The sequence below is a fragment of the Dromaius novaehollandiae genome, chromosome 24, assembly GCF_036370855.1.
Source record: "Dromaius novaehollandiae isolate bDroNov1 chromosome 24, bDroNov1.hap1, whole genome shotgun sequence".
In the NCBI taxonomy this organism is placed as follows: Eukaryota; Metazoa; Chordata; class Aves; order Casuariiformes; family Dromaiidae; genus Dromaius; species Dromaius novaehollandiae.
In genome coordinates, this window is record NC_088121.1 from 9,888,250 (window position 1) to 9,912,266 (window position 24,017).

Here is a 24,017-nt window from a genome sequence, read left to right on the forward strand (position 1 = left end):
TTAACCTTCGAATTTTATTTATCTACCGTGAAAACAAAGGGACAAAACTGCCTTGGATTTGAGTAAACAAGGTAATTACACGAACACCGACACTCAGGAGCTTAGAGAGACAAGTTCAGCGAAACAAACGGCAGAATACTGGAAAAGGCTTTGTAAGTAACAGTTCAAGATACCCTAACATCTTGATAAGCCGAGAATAAAAAAAAATAGTTTTAAGCCTTGGAGATCTGGGACATGCATGTCCCGCTAAGTATTCCTTTCGACTGGCAGTCTGCAAATGCCAGCATTTAAGGGGTAAGGCCTAAATACAATTTGTTTCTTTTTTTGGAGGTCATTCTGCACACCTTAATTTTATTCCCACCGATTTTCCTCCCCTTGGTCTCTTTTACAGCTGCTTGTGCATATTCAATCTCATTGTAGAGAACCAGGGCCATGCCTTTTAAGCGGTCAAACACCACCTGTAAAAAACAAAAAAACAAAACAAAAACCAAATAAGAGCCTCATCCACAGGACTTAATGTCAGTCCCAACAAAATCCTAAGTCATGAGGATACCAGTAAGAAAATAATTTTAGCAAGGTAAATTTCCAGGCTTTTCTGATGAGGCATATTGTACTGAAGAGACAATAAAAGGACACGGGACTGCTTTGAATTGTGGATATTGTGGCTTGAGGTATATTATGCCTTTATTTTGTTTTTCTGTATTTTACTTTTATTTTTTTTCTTTGGTGACTCAGTTTTGTACTTTCTCTTTGTTTACTTTTTTTTTTCTTTTTTGGAAAAATTTCCAATAAGTCTTAGGGGGGAAAAAAGGTAAAGGGAACATTTAATCACAAAATGGAAACAGTTTGATTATCACAGTCTGCAGTACCACTCGTCACTTGCTAAATGCTCAGTTTGCAAATATCAGCTTCCTTTAGCAACAGAAGCTTATTGTTCAGGCAACAACGACTACAATAAAGAATGTCAAAGCTGCAACACAAACCCACAAAAATCCTTACGGAGGCAAGACCCTGATCCTGCAAAGATTTACACACATTGCTTAACTTTAAGCACACCAATGTCCAACAGAAATACACAGGACAACTCACATGCTTAGCTTTAAGCATGTGCATAAATCTCTAATACCTACACACACGGCGGGACTTGGCCACGTACAATTAACGTGCCCCCACCGTATAATATGGGTATGTTGCACAACCCTTGACTTTCTCTTTTCTCTGATGCACCTTTGGTGGTGAGACTATTCGATCTGCTTTTAAAAGTCATTTTGGGGTCTTAGGAAAAATATAGTTAGGTCTAATTATGTAATTAGCATGCATAAGAATAACCACATAATTAGACTGCTGTTCCTACAGTGTCAGCATCCTAAAGAAATTTTGTTGGGGAGAGACTGTACTGCACAAGAGCGACAAACGGGTTCCAAAATTCGTTATCTCGGCTCATTCAAAATAGTTGTTTTCAAAAAAACCCGAAGCAACTACTCTACATATTGGATCGACGGGATGCAAAGCTACAGATCCCTGTAGGCCAATTGACACCCCAGAGAGAATTTCTCTATCTGAGCTATAAAGCCCTGGACAGTCGGGGTTGAAAGGACAGGATGTAAAGAAAGGAAGACAGTAACAACTTCAAACCATACACCAAAGCCTCCCACCTACCTTTACCACAGGCCCGTATCGGCAGAAATGTCGAGTTAAATACTGATCCGTAACGTTTGTAGAAAGACCATCTAACCACACGCAGTTTGTAGGCATGCTCTTTCCAAAACCCAGCTGAACACAAAAGGGCAAAACTTCCATCAGTACAGTTCACAGGTGTTAAACTAACCGAACAGAGCACGCCTAACTAAGAGTTATTTCAAGAAAGCTAGTCATTTGCACAGATTTTCTAAAATCAGCATCTCACGCAGGTGCAAGCAAGGCAAAAATCAAATAGCAATTAATAAAAATAATTCTGCATGCTTAAACAAACATAACGTTTGGCGACATTTGTTTTGCGTACAATTTGAACGCTTCTGGAAGGTGACAGATTGACAGCTTTGGGGACTGACAGCCTCCGTTTATCATCGGCGCCGACAGAGCTTCCCAGCGCCGCCTCACCAGACGCGGACCTTCAAGGACCACCTTTACAGGCCGGAGAATGTCAGTCTCCAAGTCTATCCAATCCTTGGCCTCCTTGCTCAGACAGCCAACAAAAATGCCGATTAATCCCAATTACAGTGGTGGTTGAAATCATCACTCTCTGATCTGACCTACAGCATAACGCATTAGAAAAAAAAAAGTCTCTCTTCCACGGTCTAAGCTGATGCAAAAAAGTCTATGACTCCGTAAACAAAATTAGCAAGGAGAAGGATACGGTCCATGGGAGGATTTCTTTACCTTGAGCCGGTTATTTCCGAGATATTCCCCATCCATCTTCTTAATTGCTTTACACACACTTGCAATATCACAGTACTGCAGGAATGCGTACTGAGGAACACCATTCACCTTCTTAATGTCAATATCCTGGGAAAAAAAAAGAAAAAACAAAACGACAGTCAGCAACAGGCCAAAAAGGACATGCAGCAACGTAAACGAGATCTAAACGGACTTGTTTTAGAGCCCCATGCTGCGGCAAGCACTGTTTAAGTAATGTTTTCTTCACAGAGGATTTGAACATGAGTAGATAGCTAAAAACTTCACTCTTCTGTTGTATCTCATTCAAGTGGTAAAGCCAAATCCTTACTGATGCCGGGAAAGCTCTTCATAACACAGATTGAAAACTCAACCCTACAGAAGTAAGCCTGATCTGATCAACAAACAGTAGTTTTGGTTTGGTAACACGATGTCAAGAAAAGACAACTCAGAATTGGAGAAACAGAGATGAATTTTCACGCGCAAAGGCTCAAGAGACAACAACCTGCTCCCAACCAATCCTCATTTCTGAGCCAAGAGCCAAGCAAGGCTTCTTTTCCAAATAAACTCCATCCATCCTGTTCTTAGAAACACAAAGCGATGCCGGACTCGTCTCTCAAACCGACCTGGCACTGACACGGCAAAGGCAAAAAAGTTCCTGAACTTCCATCACTGCTGATATTTGCTGCTAAGACACCACAGGCCCGTTCAAAAGTGCGTGCAGTCACGGGGAAGCTGCTAACGCCTAAAAAGGCCTGATTTTAATCAATTGAAAAAAACAGCAAGCCTGGAGTTGACATTTGGTTAACATTCAAGCTTAGCACTAGCACTGGCAAACGTACCGAAAGTCTCTGAACAAACTCACGATATTATGATTCATTCCGAGCTGAAAATAGAAGGTAGAGCGTTTCGTTTTATTTGTTTAAACGGCACAAGCTTCCTTTGTGAGCTACATGCCAACGCTAGCACACTAATTTAAGCAAAAATGTTCCAATGTTCGGGACAGGCTAATTTCATGCTTAATAAATTTAGGGACAAGGCAGCAGTTTGGTACGGTTTCACCCAAGCTTTTTATCTAGGAAAACAGAAGTAAACAGGGGGAGATTTACACAACTATTACATTTCTATAGCCCTGGCCTAATGATTTAAGTGGAATACTAACAGAAGACTAAATTTCCAAGTGTCTAAAGTAGCGCTATTGCAACCGCGGCAAATTATACTTGACCACTCACCCTGGGCAAGCAATTTCTTTTGACAGGCAAATAAAATATCATTACTCTGCTCATTATCCACTGAGAAGGTCATAAAGCTGGTCCCGTTTGCACCTGAGCTTGTAAGTTTTCATGGAAATTCTGCAAGGCAGCACCACTGCTCAATTCTGGCCGATTAATAACATTGACAATCTGGCACTATTTCACAGAAAAACCAATTTACAAGACAGTGCACTACTACCGATAAGCATCTTTATCAGGACAGCTCAGCTGGTATAACATTGGAGAAGGGTTTAAGCCGCAGACGCTGCGTGAATTCATAAATCAGTGTTGATGTCAAGATTACAGCAGAGGCAGGATGCATAAGAGCTGCCAGACGATCTCACGATAAAATGAAAATTTTATATTTGCCTGCGTCGTGCGTGGAAGCATGCCCCCACCCCACTCCTTTTTGAGGGGAAGTACACGTGGGGGTTTGGGTATGTACGACTGATGCCTCAGCAGTCACAAAAATATTTCAGAACAGAATGAATAAGCATGGACCGCATGTCCATAAGCGGCCGCAGCTACTAGAAGAGCATCGTGCAGAGAGGATGCAAGACAAACTATCAGTGCAGAAGCTCAGTATATTAATTAAACTCACTGTGGATAGTTACTTTACTTTTCTGGAAAACTCTTAATCCAATATTGGTATGACTCGACACAGAGTGGCATGAGGAAGAGAGCGGGAACGACTGCTGCTCTGTCTGTCTCGCTCAGATAAGCCAGTTCAGTTGAAAACCCAAATCCTGCGTGTGTCATCGCTAACCCGTCTGCTTACTGCCTATTCTGCTGTATTGTTAGGGAACAGACTGTCATAGCTGATGGCTATTTTCACATGCAGCAACTAAACCTTTTGTTTCAGAAATCAACAGGAAGCTTAGACTTCATTGACATGTGCTGATTAAGCATGAAAACAGCACTAAGCGTATTTATAACCAGCCTAACTAGTTACGTTTTTCTGCAAACATTCGGAGGTAACAGAAAATACATTTCTTGTTATTGCTCCTAAGAGTGTGCTTCTACTGCAAAGTTATTCCCCCAGTACAAGTGTCCTAAGATTTCACTTGAAATGCAGAGAAAAGCTTTTGGGTATATTCTAGCAAGATAAATGACATAGTATTATACAAAATATAGCAATTATATATAAAATCATATTATATAAAAATTATATTATATAAAAATTATATATATGTGTGTGTGTGTGTGTATAGATATATAAAAATACCTAAATTGAAAGACTGAATTATCTGTGATCGACATTTTGTTTACCAGTGCTTATAGAATTTTACAGGTCTGTACAGAAGCAAAGGACAACAATACCTCTATATATCTTTAAAAAAAAAAAAAGAAAAAAAAAGAAAAAAGAAAAAAGGAAAAATAAAAAGCCACATACCACTATTCCACCAAAGCGCTGAAAGATGTTGCGAAGGTCATGATAGGTGGTTGTTTTCTCCAGGTTGCCAATGAAGAGAGTTCTTGTTGCTTTTGGGTGAAACTCATCTATCCTTTCATCCAAAGGACGAAATTCATTCTCGCTTTCTGTTTCTAGAAGCAAAAGAGAGCAAGGAATCTGTAATATACTGAGGCATTTTTCATGTGGGTTTGGTTCACTTCTGTTTGCTTCTTCGCATCTACTTTCAGACTAGCAGATATGATCGAACTAGACTAATCAATGCCTTTGACAAAAATACAGCAGCACTATACTTGCGATGGTTTTATTTACAGAGAATTTCAACTCTCTACCTCACACCAGTAACTAACTGCTGAGGAATTTGAGCAACCTCAGGTGAAAGGTAGCTGCGTTCTAGCTCTGCTTCTCTCGAAATTTTTCTTTTAACAAATATTAGTGCTTATCGAAAATTCAAATAAGGCTTCACTGTACTTTGGGAATGGTACATGGAAAAAAAAATATTTTCTCAAATCAATTTCTAAACAATTACTTGAAGTACAATGTGAGAACTAAAACCATGAGCTCAATGCTATAGTTTTCACCAGGCAGTGCCGAAGCCTCGAGAATTTTGCCATCCTTAGGCCTTGTAATTAAAAGCAGAAAAAAAGCCTGTGAACATTCAGTGCTACGCTAGATTCAGCATCTATTGGCTTCTGCTTCACTGGGATATGGCAGGTTACATAGTCTCTTCCGGTGGCCGGAGGATCTCACTGCGTGAGAGGATGGCAGGTTTCCTATCCTGCGGTTTAAGACTGGAATTCTCTCCCTGTTTGACCTAAGAGCATCCACTCTTCCTGCTCTGGAATTTATTCTGGCGTATTTCCCAGTTTAAATTCTGTTTCTGCAGCAAGGTAGTTTTAACATTTCTCACTCCTATGCTGCCTTTTTATAAGAGTCAGCGAACGTGTGGTCATGTGCCCAGTTAAAGCGTAAGAACCGCATGGACCTTACCTGGTCCTATCCAGGCTGTTACTTCAATTTGCATGCCAAAGAAAAGTTTTCCTTTTGAGGCATTTAGTGCTTTTTCCTGGTCCTCCTGTTGTCGGAAGAACACCAGTCCATACCGTTCCTCAGAGGCCCCGTGAATCTGCACCGACGTCACCTTCCCATATTTCTTGAATTCATGGAAAAGTCCATCTTTAAGGCTTGTATCTAAGTCAACAAACAAATGTTAGTATAAAAATGCATGTCCTAACAACAGAACCATAAAAGACATGAAGAAATCTGATATTCTCTCCGAAACATGTCTTCACCCAATTTCACCTGAACCTCAATGTACACGGAAGTGATAATGTCAGGCTTTTTATTTTTGGATGTTAACTTTGCCCATGTAAAAAGCTTCCCAGTGACCCTTCTGTTTACCTTGTTTTTTAAAACCAAGAAACTACCTGTGCAGGCTTTTACATGACAAAAGCTGAGAGGGTATAGTTATTACTTCTAAGAGACATCCCCTTCAAGATGATGAAGAAGAAATTAAATAATCATTAATAATCCCACCACCGAAAGCATGAACAAGTAGATACTGCATAGAGCAGTTCTGCAAGGCTAGGATGAGGCACCTGGAATGGAAAATCGAAGTTATATAGCATTTGTTTCAGTCAATTCAGAAAGATAACTGGGCGTGCAGAGTCACCAGACTTTGCAAACTCTGACTCATGATCATACGATCTGCCTAGTATCTGTGGGCACCTACTCTGGTGTCGTGTCATTTCAAGGAATACTACGGAAAAAAAGTCTGTAGAAAGAATATTAACACTGCAACATACGCTACTCAAAACATTAATAAATAGTATTTTAACTCAGCCAGTGCCTTTGTATATATGAATTATTCTGCAGTTTTTTTTCCAAGTGACCCCATGCTCCTTCTTCCACAGGATCTCTCCCTTATTCAACACAGAAAACAGCAGTCACTGTACTCTTCAGCGAGTGGGTCCCTGCATTATTTAGCATGCACTATTCAAATATTATTATGAATATGCTAAGGGTCTTTTATGATACTTAACATTATGATAAGAAACCCTATTATTTTCATACTACGTGAAAAAAGAAACCGAGGCTCAGTGAGAATAAATGGTCAAAACTGCCCTAAGTGAAAAATTGGAGATGCTGTTGGTTTTTCCCCCCTGAGTAATCCACACTGCTGTTTCAAAGCACCAGCTCCAGTAGCTGCGAGTGCTCAAGCCAAGGGACTCAAGCTAGGGACTTGCAAAATTTCTCACAGATGGTTACTAATTAAGCAATTTTCCCACCATCACACAGGAACTGAGGCAGAAGCAGAGCGAGAATCTAGTCTTCAGAGGCAGCATTCAACTGCTGTGTCCAAGACGCAATCCTGTCATCCCTTAAGCCCCTGCCTCATTTAATACACACCTCTCAGCTTCTCCAACACAAAACCAGGTCACGGAGGGTGTTATCATTCACCACTCCTCCCGAGAGCACCATCCAATTCACTGCACTAGATGAGGCGAGGCTTTGGGGGAAAACCTGATGTGCTATCATCTCCTAACATCTACTCTGGAAGCCCAAAGCTGCCCTAAAGTTTCTTCTCCCAGTTGCTTTTCTATCAGACTAATAATTATCCTTGCATCCTCCCCCGTGTTGCAGTCAACAGCAGGGCATTTTTAAAACCCCCATAACATAGCCAAATCTGCACTGCATTTTTCCTCCACAGGGACAAAATAAAAGGCCTTTGTCAGACAGGAAAACAACCTCCTACCCAACGCCAATTCCAGTGTCCAAAGCATGGACGTGATAGTCTCTCAACAAAATGCCTACAAGTATTACTTAGAGAAAAAGAAGGTATTTCTCTCTAACTTTATCGGTGCAAAACTATGATGAGGCAGACAGCAAACAGAAAAAAACTGTGGAAAAGTTCTGCCTGAACAACTGAAGTTTGGTAACACTGTAAAAAAAACAGGAATAGGATCCAGTAGGGGCAGGCACTGGGCAAGTTTTACCGTAGTCAGTGCCTCTGGGATTTGCCTGTTATTTAGGTTTTCTTTCAGGGATGCAGGAAGTTACGCTTCTGGCAAAACTTGTAACAGCCATAGGAAGACTCCCCCTCTGACCTGGGAAACTCAGAAGTCAAACTCAGTGAAGAGTCCTAAAGCGTCAATAAACTCCTGAACAACTCTGCAGTCTCCCAAAGGTATCTTCATTCAAAACTTCATGCTTTTCATAAGCAATCTGATGATTGCATTGCATTTTTATGGCAGCAATTACCTTGAAATCAAGTTTCATAAAAGATGGCTCAAACTGCACTCATGTTTTCCTTGTCAGTATTGAAGAGGTTCAAAATACTGCACACATTCAGCATCAAAAATGTACAATAAACACTACTTCATCATATAATCTGCTTCTGTTCCTTTTTTCCCCATTTCTGGCATCGTGAAGAGGCTCTTGCACACAGGAACGTACCTGTTGAGCGCACTGGAAGATTTTGAACCTTGATCCCAAAACTTTTGCGGGGTTCATCTTTCTCCAGAGATGGAAGCAGCTGGGATGCAGGTGCTGGAACTGCCGTTGACTGAACTGACCGTGCCGGGGACTCGTCGCTTGAGCTGCTGCTGGAGTCGCTGCTACAAAAGGCGTAAAGGAAACAACACGTCAGTGTAAAGAGACACCAAGTGACCAGAGGACGGATGGTGCATTTCAATTAAAAACAAAACGTCAAGAGTTTTGGCTGGGTTTTCTGCTTGGATTTTTAACTCATCTGTTCCCTTTTCTTCTGAGCAATGATCGAATATGTTCACCAACAACGGCAGCAAGCGCTGCAGGACTGGTTGCCCACCCCCATGCCATATCACAGCGGCCGTACACAAGGCACGGTAACACAGCTCTCCAACCACATGCAAGCCAAAATATCTATTCTCGGTAGCAAACTGTGCTAATAAGGGAAACGAGATGGATTCGACCACTTTGAAGACCTTCCTTTCTCTTTGGTCTGATGCAGAAAACGTGGTTTCCACCACAGGTTCCAGCTGTACACAGGAACTCAAAATCATCCTACAAATATTCCCTTACAAAATCCGCGGAGGAGATTTAATTAAGTGTAATGCCATGTTTTATCAGCTTAGGAGTTGTGGGGGAAGACCGGAAAAATACAGAGCAGGTACCCGGGTCTGCCAGGGCCGTACGAGCCCTCTTGGCAATCTCACATGGAAAAGGCGAAGTTACGGCGCTCGCGGGCGCCGCTGTCCATCCGAAAATTGGCTCCGGACTGCTCCTTTGTGCCTCTTATACATCTTTTTATTTAAAAAAAAAAAAAAAGAAAGGATTTGTACCTCTAAGAGCTCTAAAGGATGCTGTTTCTTGAGAGAAAATGGCAAGTTTTTGGTTTTTTGCAGTCGTTTTTTGCAGACTGCTGGAGAATAACCTACATAGATGCGTATGAATCAGCAAACGCTGTTTGCAAGCTCGGTCGCGACGGCAAACTTGAGGGTGCAAAGCATTTAGACCCAACAGCTTTTATAAACAACAATTACAGCAGAAGAGGGTCTGCATGTTAGATCACGCGGGGAGTCAACCTAGTCCGCTGACTTTTGACAGTGCAGATTGGTAAATGCTTCGCCGAACAGTGAGAAATATAGAATCATGTTATTAAAGCTTGCCCAGTGGGGACACGTCATCTTCTTCGGAGCGGCTGATTTCTTCCCTGAGGCACGAGGGCTTATACCGTTTCTAAAAATAATTTTGTCTGACACAGCCCTGGAGGTTCTCCATTGCACGACCAACTTTCTAAAAAACTCTGCCCAAATTAGGTTTGCCACGTGTAAAAACAACCCAATCGCTTTGAAATTTGCTGCTTTTCAGGTGAAGTGGTTTTGTTTTCTTTCCCTATCTTGTAAGAAACTATAAACAGAAGTTAATCTTTTTTTTTTGGTATCTTAAATTATTTTATAGGCTGTTTATATTCCCTCTTTATGTTTATCCACTTAAATCTTTACCGTTCTGGCCTCAGGGCAACTGCCTCGGGCTCCTGGAAGGGAAGGCAATCTCTGAAAATGGTGAAAAATGATCCAAGGAGGATGCAAAACCACAGAAAAACCGAGGGGAAAAAAGTCAAAACACGGCAGCGATAGGAAACGTGAGAAAACTCTCCTCCCGGTCTCTTATTACCACCCTCCTTTTCCGACTGACCCTTAAGTCTGGTTGCCATCGAGTTTCTTCCCGCGCTCCCGCTTTTCCCGCACGCTCTCCTCCTCCTCCTCCGCTGTCCCCGAAGGACGAAGGCCGGCGTCGCTTTGGGAGAGCGGAGAAAACATGGCAACGCCAGGAAAGCAGGGAAAGCCAGGCCCCTTCCTCTTGCCCTCTTCCCCGGCACGGAGCTCTGCTACGAGCTCACCAAGGAGCAGCCGGCCTGCATAATCCAAACCTCACGCCAGAAGACAGGATTTTCCCGCGATCGTAGCGATAACCCTCAAGGTTTTGCCTCCTGAGCGCTCGCCGGCCGTCTATAACGAAGCGCCGTATATGACATATAATGACATTTTCCCTTCCAGTGTATAACGCCTTGCCTTTGCCAGCTCCGAATTTCCTACCGCTGAGAAGTCTGGGCGTGCAGTCTTGTTTTTCTTAGAAATTTGTGCTTGGTTTTATTTTTGTCTCACCTGCAACTGTGCAACCCACTTTCGTCCCCTCTTCTAGAGCGTTAATATAGCAAATTATTTCATTCCTAAAAATGAAGCCGGCTGCAATTCGCTGTCCCTGTTTCGCCCAGAAGCCAGTGCTAAGTGTTCACCGCTGGTGATGCTTCACCGCCTCCAGCCCTCGAAGTCAAGCTTTTCTCTACCACCTTTGCGGAAAAGCAGGAGAAAAGCGGCCTCGCGTAAACAGGCTTTCAGCGATCTGAAGGTGTAATACCAGTTATCATCTACCACTAGGGAATAAATCGGCACAAAATAGAGAAATGTCTTTTAAAACACAAACAGCCAGAGAAAGTGGAGGGGGGAGAATATGGAAATAATTTCCAAACCGAAAGCAGTATTTCATGTTTTTCCATTCCCTTTGAGGATGCCTGAAATACATTTTAAGGCTTCGACAATCCTCCGCCCTTTTACTCTTGTAGTTTGAAGACCTTCTCAGGTCTTCGTGCTCTGTATTACCATCGACTGCCTATCTCCTAAAACATTTTAAATATTCTACTTTTCTAAGGTCATATCTTTGAAGTAAACGGCAGCGCTGGATTTATATTTAAACAGGGCTTTAAAATAGGAACGGGCTATTTTTCGCATTTTTATAAGGATGCTTAAAACATGGACTGTATTATTAAAATCATAGCTTTCCCTTAGGGGAAAAGCTAATCTCTGGGTGACACCCTCGTAACGAACCACGTGCAAACGACAGCCCGATAAGACGCTAAATTCGACAACGAGAGTTTAAACTCTACGTAGTTTCAAACAGAAAACCAAAACGCCTTTTAAACCACCCTGGTTTTAAAAATACCCCAAAACTAAAACACGCAAGCTGCACGAGGATACGCTCCCAGAATATTAAAACGAAAATACAGCTTTTCGTTTCCCTGTAAGCGATGCTGAAAACAACCGTCCTTTGCCAAATCTTGGAAAAGAGGTTATTAAAAATTCCTCTAACAAAATCTATTTAACAGCGGAAGCTCATAAAGCTTTTAGCGAAACAACTGCTCAGAGAGCTCAGGAAATTTTAATGTAGGAAGGTAGCAGATAGCTCTGATCGTCGGGCTCCTTGATCATACTTCGGGTAATCAATAGGTCTCGAGGCAAGCAAAACGGCCTAACGAAAACGGTTTAGTAACTTCATTTCCCTCTTTTTGCTAGAAAAATGAGGAGATAGGGGCTGATTTTTTCCAGACGCAGAATGCGCCCTGGCACATAGCCTTTTCCCGACACGGGAAAACCTGCTCTTCAACATCCACGTAAACTTAGGGGAGCAGGATGCCAGCAAGCAGAAAAAAACCCTATCTCCTGAGCTGTCACAACACACACGCTTCACGGAAAGGGAGGCTGTGCTGGGAATTTGCTTTTTTAAACATATTCGCCTTACAGCTTTGTTCGCCTTTGAGGTGCTTTTCATAATTCTCCTTGTCACGTATGCTAATTCACCAAGAGCTGGAAGCTTTAACCGGGAAGGATTTCTTAGGCGCCCTGTCGTCTGGCTCAGATATGCACACAACTTTTAAAATTAGTTTCACTCCAGCTCTTTTTGTGGCATTAGAGTGCAAAATATGTAAAGTGTAAGGTTTATGATTTCACTGATTATGATTTCAGTGAAATCAGATGGAAACCCTGAGTTATAAAGGAGGTCATTTTTACTTTCATAAGGAAGAGGGAATAAAATACTATTCTCACAGGTATACTCTAAGTTGCTTGCACTGCAAAAACCCTTGAAAAATACTCATTTGCTTTACACGTACCTCTCTAGTGTTTTCAAAGTAAATAAGATGCACGTGTTCTTCATCCCAAATGTCTCCCCTGCATCTACTTCCTATTAATCAACATAAAATCTATTAATAATCCAGCCATCAGCTTCATTCATATGGGCAGAGTCCCAGCAATATCGAAGTGTAAGAACCTAGGAACGGGATTCAGCTCACAAAAATGAGACTCCAGATGCGCCTGCATCAACGGGTTCAGCACTCGGCATCCTGCAGCTCGCAGAACGTACAAAACTCGCTTTTTTCTCTTTTGAAACCCCGAAGATGACATTTCAAGTCCTGCTGCCTGTTTAACTGGTTCTTATTTCCACAGAAATATCTCATTTTCAAGTAATTGCGTTCTTTGGTTCCACAAACGATGCAGTTGTGCTCTATTTATGTACGAAAAAATGAAAGCACTTGAGAAAAGAAGACAAAGCGAGCCGTTCTCTTTGTTCCCCAGCAAAATGAGATAAAAGAGAGGCTCCAAGCCAGTCAATGCAACAGGATACCTGCTGCTTTTTGTCAATGGCAGGCTGTGCTGAATCAAGGGATCGCACAACCTGCCTCTGCCTTTTGCAATTTTTAAAATGTGGGACAATTGTCATTTCTGCGAATTGATTTCAGAGCCGTGAGTCAGCTGTAACTCCGGCGACTACCCTCATTATGGCAACCGGGAGACACCGGAGCCGTTCGCGTCAAATGAAGCCGGTGGAAGCAGTCACGCACACTGCAGCCAAGGAGCCGCCAAACTCCAGGTTTTTAAAAAAAACCTAGCCCCCGGTAGTCAGAGCAAGGTACAAAGGAGCAAGCTAAAACCATTTGAAGCCCTTTCAATTTTACACCAGATTTTAACAGGGAAAAAAAATTTAATAAAATGGCTTTTTAATAGCTCCCTTTAAAACATGTTTAACGGGAACTGTTAAATGATCTGTAATCCTTTTACAGAAGTATTCGGCGATGCTATTTTTTTTTTTCCTGCCAAAATTAATCGAAATCAGGAACTCTGTCTAGATCAGCTATGATTCAATATGCTGTCAAAATAATCTCTAAGCAAAGATCATCTCCTGGAAAGATCCACTGAGGACAGTAATGCAGGACAACCTCCCCCAGCACGGCTCCCAGAAGACAGCAGGTTCCTCACCCAGTCGATGTCAGCAGAAGATTCCCAAGTCAGGAAATCCAAAGCTAACGTACAGTAATTCCTAAACGGAAATAACAGGAACCTTTTTTTCCTCCTCCTTCCCTTTCCAGATCGGAGTTAAGTCACGGCAGAGGATCTGTATGCAAAAAATATCAGCTGCAAACATCAGCTAGTGACAGCACTGTACGCTGATAACGTCTACCCAGAAGACACAAATCCTTTTAATATTCTTGATGCAGTTCCTACCGAAACAAACTGCCAGGTAGAGTCCTTGGACCTAACTCCGGAAAACCAGTGCCAGAAAATTGGTCAAAGAATCCTGAAAGCAAAAATATACCGTTTGGAAAAAAAGCCCGGGTTATTGCCAACCAACATAGAGCAAAAGTATGATGCTGGCTGTCAAAAAAAGAAACAAAAACACCCATTTAAAAGGTGTCATATTCCATTCTAGTTATAGATTAAAGGAACCTTGATAAGCTCATAAAGCACTCTGACTTCTCCTCTGGATGAAAAATGATATCCTGAAGTAATACACGGACAGATACATTATAGGCTGCTATTTCCGTAGCATTACTGAATACTACACAAATCTAAAACACGTACTTAACTAGAATTTCCCCCATCCTCTAGATACGTGCGATTTAAAAACCTACATTGAACTACACGTACCAAGAATTGCATCCCCACAAAAATCAAACTACTCTCTTTCCTTAAAAAAGTCAAAGCAAGCAGATACTATAGAGTTTGTGTTCTTCTGTGCCCCAAATGTGAGTAACTCGGACTTCTTCTAGACCAAACCAGGTGCTAAATTGCAAAGCTGGAAAGCCCTGGTGCTCCAACGTCCCTGTTGTTCGCAAGTCCCATACGTACGATTTCAGTGACAGACGGGGAGTGGGGCTTATGAGCAAGTTTTTGACTCCCTGAACTCCAGTTGAAGGCCGGCCTGTCCTTTTTCAAGCATCTCCAACCGTGCGCTCATTAACGCATAACCTGTAGCAAAGCAAAGTCAAGTCGCCGGCATTACTGTAATAATCCACGCGGCTGTCTTGATATCTCCAAGCAGAAATAATTACGACGAAATTTCAAGCGCGGCTTCTGCAACCTCGAGAGGTTGGGCTGGAGGGTTAAAACACCTCTTTATTGGAGCTGATTCACTTTGTTCTGACGCTGACCTAAACTCGAAGCTGATGGGCAGGTGGTAGTTTTGTACACACGACGCGCCCTGCAATAACACCAGTCAGTGTCAGCCTGTTTGTAAGAAAACCCACTCCTCAAAACTGCAGAAATAAGATCTGTGCATGTAAACAGAGTCTTTTCTCTAGCTAAAAGGAGGAGTTGCTGCGTCCGAAGTGAAAGATGGCAGAAAACCGAGTCAAGCGACTCAAGTTTATTCGTATTAACAGATCAAGAGGTAACAAGTTGTTATCATATTTTTCAGACTACATGCTAACACAGCTGAGCAGGCTCAGCCCACATCTGCATACCACAAAGAGGTTCAACCTTCTTCCTTTCCAGAACAAATTTTTACATTTCAATACAAGCACGCAAGCAGGCTCTGGCTGTTCAGCGTATGAGGGCAGAGGAAGTCAGCAAAGGAACAAACTACATCTAATATCCTCTCTGTGTAATTACCCCGTGCCCATAACCCTGGCCTCTCAGTACTCGCAGGATTTGTGTTCAAAAGCATGCCGGGATGTGACTGCGTGACGTTCTTGGCACTGTTTCAAGCCGCTGAGAAGTTGCCACCCAAGGAACTTTGGTTTGTAAATGTCCCACACACACACATCTTCAGAAGTGTTTAATGACAAGCAGCTACGATAAAAAAAATCGGCCCACAACAAACAAAAGCGCGTAGCGCTACGAAGAAAGGAGCGCCGAGACCGCCGTAGACAACACAGGAACACACGAAAACGGGACAACCACTTTCCCTCACCTTCTTTTGTCTTCCCGAGCTCAGAAAGGAGACTGAAGAAATCTCACGGCGGGGTGGAATTATAAACCTAAAGAAATCATGTTTAAAGGCCGTGGGAAAATAACACAGCTATGAGAGTGACATGGCTACTTTGTATGTTTTAGCTGGCCAAGTAACAGTATATTTACACCATTTTCTCTGGATCTGGCCAGTAAGGTTTTAAGATATAGTCTCCAAGTAATATTTACCATATTTCCAACCCAAATCAGATGACTGGCTTATTAAAATCACCTTTCAACTTCACGGACAGGCCGTGTGCATATCTCTTTTTAGTTATTTTATTATAATGTCTAACAAACGTGAACTTTGGTGAGAAGCAGCAGGCTGAAACTAATCATGGAGTTGCTAAGACAGACAGACGACCACTACAGAAAGTCTTCTGCTCCCAGAACCATCCTTCCCCTGAAGCCACATGCTCTGAGAACTTCAAGGCAGCTTTGGGGTCAATTCTTTGCGGTGACTGAAGACCCCATCAATTATGATTGCTTTTTTTTTAAATATATATATACACACATATATATGTATATCTCCATGCCTGGCTGCTACAGACTCTGCCCAATCCAGGCAGTGTTACTACCTAGTTCCATGACCCATGTGTACCCGTCCTCAGGCGTGGCTGTTACGGTGAACTAAGTACAGCCAAGCATAAAAACCCTAACCTGGGAAAAGTTTATTGGTGAAAAACATATAAGCCTATCTATTTAGCAAACAGCCTACTCAGCAACCACAACGGCTTAGTACTGCCAAGAAGACGCTGTCCTCGCCCTCTGCTCCCGGTGCTGGGTCTCTGTTAACTTCAGAGTCAACTTCACAGTGTTGGTATCTAACATCAGAGTCCGTCATGAGCAGCTCAAGGTACCTGAGCGCCGGCCTCCACAGCCACGACCTTTCCAAAATACGGCTGTTTCTTGGAAACAATGGGACTTCCAAGAATGAAACTCCTCCACGCGGGAGGAAATGCTTTCTCAGCACATGGCCGCAATCACACACAACTCGGCGCTGGGAAAGATTAAAGTCATCGAGGCCTTCGGGGTGAAGTACAAACCCGGCTCCTTGGCATAGCTTTCCCACAATTGGATTTCCACCAGCGCAAAGACAGAACAAAAAGGGTGGGTGTGAGAACGCGAGATCCCAAAGAGCTTCTCTCTTTCGACAGCCCCTTCATCGCGGGAAGCCTTGGGTCAAGACCGAACCCCTCTGAGAAACACCCCAGCTTCAAAGCATCTGTGTGTCGCAGCTAAAAGCGACACGGGGACAGAGGTACGACGGAGCTTCTTGTTGTGCAACGCTATGGAGTTTCTAATTCACATAAATGTTTGCCATGCTGATTTTTTATCTAACTTTGCCTCCTGAGCTGACCATATTTGAGAAGATCCACAAGTGACGGACATATTCGTGGAGGGTTTTTTCTTAAATTCTTCTCGCTGCTTCTCTGCTGTTAAAATAGCTACCCCCGTGCCTCGCAGTGGAAGCACCTGGCACGTGAGTAGCCCTACTAAAGCCACGCACAACTCCCACCTCCTCCAACTGGGAAAGCTTTCAGCCAAATTATTTCAAGCACCGCGGTGACTTGTCTGCAGAAGAGCTCCCACTCAATGCTGCAAGCAATGTTAAGCCTACGATCACTGCAACTTTTAAAAGAAAACAGTAGGGCAAAGCTCACCTGCTACTGCAGAGTGGCTCATTCAGTCTAGAATAAAAATTGCTTTCAACCTTTGGCTAAAATTACCATAATACGGTTAATATTTTGCAACTGCTGCCTCAGAGTACAAGAAATCTTTAAAAAAGCACTTTAGCTCGACGCCCTCGCGAGGCAGGTATGTCTTAACATCCCGCCACCGTGGATGGAAAAACAAGGTAAAAGAGGCCGAGGGCTTTGCCCAAGGTCATTCAATGAATCACCAGCAGAGCAGGTCGAGAAACTTGATCTTGGGGCTCGCAGAAGACCGAACCTTCTCAAAACACCAAGAAAGCAAAATTTAAAGGCAGTTTCCTAAATGACAACCGTGCAGCTTTCATGAAAGAATCTACTGAGCATCTTACCAAAAAGAATAATCTAAGTACTGTCTATAAGCTGGGATTCTTAGTGCTGTTTAAAAGGCAACCACTACGCTGTCCAAGTATACTAGCATATGTAGTGATGATGATCTATATGTTCTATATGTAGAAAGATATGTTCTATATATGTTCTATATATAAAATATACGTTCTGTATGTAGAAAATATCTTCCATATGTAGAAAATGATTTCCTGGAAGTCGACACCTCTTAAAACAATTTTCAAACCATTCAGCCTTACCTCTACAGACGTTGCCAAGTGCGCTGTCCTATCTAGAAGCACCAAACATTATTCTTCAAAAGCAAAGCCTTTCTCGTAGATGCATTAAAACCAGAAAAATAACGGGTCTGATTTGCCTCCAGGTTATTTCAGCCTTGCGTACATGTAAGAGCTTTCTAACACAAAACTGCGGGTAGGTCGCGGCAAACAGGCCTGCCGAATTAATTCTGCTTACGTCTTCGGCGTTTGCACTTAACATGTTTCAGAAAAGCATCCCACCTTGCCTGAAAAAAAAACCTGGCACTGTGTTTATGCCCTACTTTCCCGACAACTCGCATTCGTCTACCATCTGGCCTCACAGATACCCTGTAAAACGCCACCCTCCGCCGCTCCTTACCTTCTGCCTCCCCGGGCTGCTTTCCCTGCAGGGACGGCAACCCCCCAGCCCCGCACTCTGCCCTGCCAAAACGCTGGCGAGATCATTGCCTCCGCCGCCAAGATCATGTTTTAGCATCCCACCAAATGCCATTTGTTGCCATTCCCGTTCGCTAGGATGCGGAGCGATTTCGAAACCGTGTATTCTCTCTTATAAACAAATATAATTGTTCCTCAGATGGGAGCTGCAGCAAAGCCCATGCCAAGATACACAGCTGATAAACAATGCCTCTTAAGCAAAATCTGGAACGGGCAAAGCTTAATATAGAAATTCCATTTATGGCAGATAACGCTGCGTGCAAGCTTAGTACTTCTAAAAATGGTTGCTGTTGTCCAAACAGTGAAATGGAAAAGAAAACGGACAAAACGACGCTACTTCTAAATCGCAATTAGAGATAAGCCTGTATATCAAGGATGCTTCCGAAACAAAATTTCTATCGCCTCGCACCTTATATAGCCTTTTAAAGAAATGCCAACTAGTCCAAGGCAAGAAAAAATTTGGAGGCTCTTTTTACCCTTGGTTTGACCAATTATAGCAACTGAAGGATGCACACAACTGGTGGGGTACACAAATCCTTCCCAAAACTGTTATTCTCATGTAAAGGACCGCCTAAAATAGAAGGCATGGCAAATAACGGCATTTCTGTGATCTCAGTTGGCACACAATATAGAAGACAGGACATTTGATGAGTTATATATTAAAGATTAATTTGCCATTTAAAAATGCAAAGAACAGATGGATCTCTATGCTATGACTATAGTTGGGAATTATTTCATTTTATGCCCACATGCAAATAAAAATAAAACTAATAAAGTAGAACTTTCAGTAAAATTTCACATTGATGGAAATATTAATATTTAAGTCATGAAAAAAAATTGTGACAATCTTTGTATAAAACAGGTGAAGTATTATAGTCTGTTAAATCTTAAATATGGGATTGGTATGGAAATTGTAGAAATCTTTACATTTGTTAAGCAACAATGCAGAGTAACGCCAGCCTTAAAAATACAAAAAACCAAAACACTGTTACAGAAAGGTCCTTGCGTTTCTCTCTCAATGTCTGGAAGAAGAACCTTTTGTAACTTAATTCAGCAGTATTTGTTATGATTTATGGATTAAACCTCTACGTGGTTTGGGAGGCCAGGGCTCACGCGAGGGATGTTTTTGTTGACCGTCCCACTAAGATGTACATCCTGCTCCCTTTCACAAGGAAAACCTAGGACCGCTCTATCACATTAACCGCCTAAAGCAAGGCCGAGGACGTAGAGATGGGTAGGAAAAAATGTACAAGTTATGCAGGGCTGGATAAGGAGGAGCAGCGTGAGGCAACGTGGCTGGTACGCCGGAGATTACAGGACCGATGATTCCTCCTTCAGCCTTCCCAAGGAATTGCCACGTGCAAAGCCTGCAAGCCCCACCTGCGTGCTTGCTGCAGGATTTAGCGCTTATGTAGAACGGACTGGAAAACCTCTAGACTGTAGCACAAGAAATATTCCACAAGCCACACACGCAGTGGTAATTAAGCTTTTTTTTTCCCCCACGCAGATTTCATGATTTTTAAAAATTACAGGGAAAGGAAATATTTAAAACCAAAACCAACCAATTCAGCATAGCTACTTCTTAAATAATTGTGAGACAGCATTTGCTTCTCTCCTGCAACAACAAGTAATTCCTCACTTCCTTCCACCTCAAAACAAGCTAATAAAAAACTTACAAGCCATCATTTACGCGGTAAAACACCGAGCAGTGCAGGACATCTTCAGTATATTCCCTGGCTGTGAAAGAGGGATAGACGGAGCCCCGTGCAGATTTGCTAAGCAAAGAGGATGAGAAAATTCGTACTAACCTGATAGCTTCCCTTCTTTGACAATCCACACAACAGGACATAGCGAGGAGTAAACAAACATTTAAGGGAGGGACTAACTTCAAAGCGAGACTACAAGTCTTACCTAATTTGAGGATTTGAGGTCATGCAGCAACCTCTTACCAAACGAGGTGTCAGATGATACAAGGAGGTCAAACCTGCAGCAGCCTGGATAAGTAGGGCACTTTGCATCTCTCGGTCAAGGAAGTCGGGAACCATTTGTCCGTGGGGACTCTGCACTATTCATTCTTGGGAATTAACTTTCAAAAGGAGAACAAAACCTTTCTTTCACGCGTTATCGCACAAACCTTCGGCATTCTGTACTCTCAAACAGATGACAGAAAATGGATTAGACTGCGAATATCCTTATTGCTTGCATCTGCTTGATAGGTACCTTAATTCTTCTCCTTATTTCTAGGATATTTGATGACTTTTTCATATTTTTTGTCCAGGTATAAAAATGATGAAGATTTCTGGGCATCTGGGGAAATGCAAACCAACTGTGGAAGAAATAACGAGTAGCCCTGAAAAACCACTTCCTTCTCGTAGAAAGGATTCTCCAAAAGGTACTCTTGCTACCATCCTAGGTTTCTAAGCATTTTCTAGTTGAAATCATCACCTTGAGTTAAATAAAGCAACCATTACTCACTGAACTTGAGACATTTTTCAGAGAGATGTATTTGCAAGGCCTGAAAGCTCCACATTTTGCTTCTCCAAATAGGAGAGAGAAAACTTGTGGCTGGGGGCAGGACAATGTCTGGTTTTTGAAATCTAACAGGTATCAGAAGAAGTAATACTTGGTCTCCCCCATTTCTGTTACCGGAGTCTTTTAAGACTACAAAATCATTCATAAAGGAAGCTTTATTCCTTAATGCTACACACATTAAAAGGGCTAATTCTGTTCTCTTATTTGTTAGGCACTTCATAAATAATATGTGAGGTTTTCAATAATCTGCGTATTTTTATAAATATGGCATCTACATAGTACACGTCTCCCTCTTTCCTTCTGGAAACCCAGCTTTTGCTTCTCTTGAACACAACAGGCAGTCACGCTTCTGACATTTAAAAAATTAGGAATATGTCCTGGCACGTACAAATTGTTTCCCCTTTATACAACTTTGAAGCCCTCTACTTATCTCCAAGACTGTGATTTTCCACTTGTAAATGTGCCGCATTCTCTTCTCAAAATGGCATTACCAGCTGACCATAATGATCTGTAGAGGGATATCTAATCGCTCACTAAGAAGCTTTCACGCTTAATACCTTGATGCCATCATTAGTAGTTTCAGCACTTGCAAAGTTGTAGGCAGACTATGCTCGATGCGTGGAAGTTAAGGGCAAATTAAGCACATCGGTTATACAGCTAACAAAATGGGTAAAGAGAGACGATTTTCAGTTTTCTCCAGTGAGGTTTATTTGCCATCGGTTCACAGCCACGTTACCTTAGCTTAAACACAGCATGTTCTAGCTAATGTTGTTTTTAAGCTTAATGCCAAGGTCTCACAAACATGCTTCACAGAGAGCTGTTTTCCTGATCCTAAGTTCTTTAAGAAAACCTTCTCCTTTGGAAAGTATTCCAGCACCTGCATCCCTGCCTTTGGCAGAACCCCAAAAAATTATCTTTGGGAACAACCCTAAATCACCAAATTTGCAAGTTCAACCTTTAAGATGTGAAGGGACATTCTGTCTACCTTTTAATGGAAGCATATATGACTAAACACAGACAGAAGTGGGATTTTTCCTTTGGTCACAACAACTGTTTTTTGTTTTTCTTGTTTTAAGAGAGTGTTCGGTAAAGTTTTCCTCTTTCCCCATTCATTCCTTCATGTGAATATTCATTAGAAATTATTAAAGTGCCCATTATTCCAAAGATCGTTACGGTGGGAATCTTCTCACCTACCTTTTGGTGCCTGTAACGTACGTGTCTCCACCTGAGCTGTCTTCATCATCAGTGGAGACAAGCAGGCACTTCGAGACTATGATCCCTCTAATCTATATTTTAGCGATGAATCACATCCTAGATGTATTTCTAAGAAAGGCAAACCAGACTACCAGCACGGATGCTGATAGCAAACACCGCAGAGCCGATCTTGCTTCGTGATTTCCCTGTCTTGTTTTGTTTTTTTTTCCCCCTGATGGGATCTCGCTTTCTCCTTGTTCTCTGTGAGGCCAGCAGGAAGAGGACGAGAGGCAGATTTCTTCCTGCCTTTAGGAACGCTTAAGGCTAAGCCTCACTTCTGAAAAGGAACATGGGCAGCTTCAACTTCCCTGACCTCGGCTAATTCTTTCCTTCCCTCAGTCTACTCAGGATGATTAAGCAAAACACTTGGAAGAAAATCAAAGCCTGAAAAACGCGATTGTAAGTGACTGTTTGTTAATACTAACATGCAACCCCAAAGTCAAACCCAATCTACCACAAAAACCAGACCTTCCTCGGGCTCCAACGTCCACCAGAAAATCAGTCCCAAGCATTATTTTGCACCGTGAGAAGCTGCCGGGACTTGCCGGGGCTGAAGAAAAAGCGCAACACGAAACTCGCTACTGCGGCACCTCCCGCGATGACAAGGCCCCGTAGCTTTTTCCCACACTTCCCCAAAACGCGGCGAGGCCGGTCGGCTGCAATTGCAGAAGGTCAAGACGCCGCGCCGGGGACCGGTTTCCGCTCCTTCAGACCAGCGGCTGCCCACGGGTGACTTCGAAACGTTATCTCCGCGACGCCCGGCGGCTCCCTCCTCAGCCTCCTTCTCGGTGGAGGAAGCTGAGGATAAGCGAAGTTCACATGCAGGGTTTAGACTCAGCTGCCAGGATCCCTGGTCTGAACCTCAGATTTGCTAAGCAAAGCCTCTGATCTAGAGAACTGCTAATTACAAGGAGACTTTTTTTTTTTTTTTTAAAGCTCCTTAACAGGCCTCAAAGCAACAAAGTGGGTTTCGACAATCTAAACAGTCATGCCAGAAATAGACTTTTTTTTTTTCCCAGGGTCCCCTTCCTTGGCTTCCATCCCCCAACATGATGCAGTTTTAAGATTCCCAACCCAAAAGCAACTTGGGGGAAAAAAAAGCTGTACAGAAAGGGAAATCTTTCTCTGCCTTTAGAGGCAAAGAAATCGGATGCATTTTCAAAAAGCAGGAGCAGCAGTTGCTGCCCGAGAAACAAAACTCTACGGAGACTGACAGATGACCTTAGGTGAACACCGACCTCTGCAGATTTAGGAAGGGGTTGAATTGCCGTCTTTGTCATGCGGAGCCAACGATTAACAACTATTTCTGGGGGTACTGCAGCAACAACAGTCTATAAATCGCAGTGACATGTCCACTCTCCAAGCGGCTGGTCATGCGAACAAAACTGCCTTTAAAATAAGACATCTATACTTGACGGCGATGTGCTTAAGGGTTTTAGTATACATAATATAAAAATTTTTTAAGGGGGGAGGTCAAGGGGAGGTAACGGTGTGGTAATTTCTTTTTGTTTTGCAATATAGCTGCTTTATATCATTGCAGTGGTGGTGTTAACGCAACAGGGCAGACTTAGAGCTGCCCCTTGTAGCGATTGCCTGTATCACGCTCCTACCACGCACGGCTCGGCGTGCTCCTCCGCTGCTGACCGCAGCTCTCGGGCCGGTGGGGAAATTAAGGGTTTATTTATACAGCGGGCAGAGCGTCAGAGCAGCCGGGGAGGCTTCAAAAATAACGAGTGAGCTCATCGAGGCGGCCTCGGAGGCTGGTGCAGAGCCCGGCGGCGTCACCTTGCTTCAACTGCTCGCACGGGGCAACGGGGCTTCGCGGAGCAACCGCGGTGTGAGAAAATCTTCGCGCGGCAGCCAAACAGCGGCACGGG

General features: G+C 42.8%; 1 protein-coding gene across 2 annotated transcripts in view; it reads right to left on the minus strand.

The window, feature by feature from the left end:
- Positions 1-24,017, minus strand: part of SPEN (spen family transcriptional repressor) — a 71,865-nt gene that overhangs the window by 17,526 nt on the left and 30,322 nt on the right. Inside the window, exons 4-9 of one of the 2 annotated variants that reach the window (XM_026117174.2) lie at positions 8,515-8,675; positions 6,049-6,249; positions 5,041-5,192; positions 2,380-2,505; positions 1,660-1,773; positions 345-458 (exon numbers count right to left, since the gene is read on the minus strand). In XM_026117174.2, coding sequence (XP_025972959.1) covers positions 345-458; positions 1,660-1,773; positions 2,380-2,505; positions 5,041-5,192; positions 6,049-6,249; positions 8,515-8,675 — 868 coding nt within the window. The remainder of the gene's footprint in view (positions 1-344; positions 459-1,659; positions 1,774-2,379; positions 2,506-5,040; positions 5,193-6,048; positions 6,250-8,514; positions 8,676-24,017) is intronic. The other variant, XM_026117175.2, reaches the window with a different exon arrangement.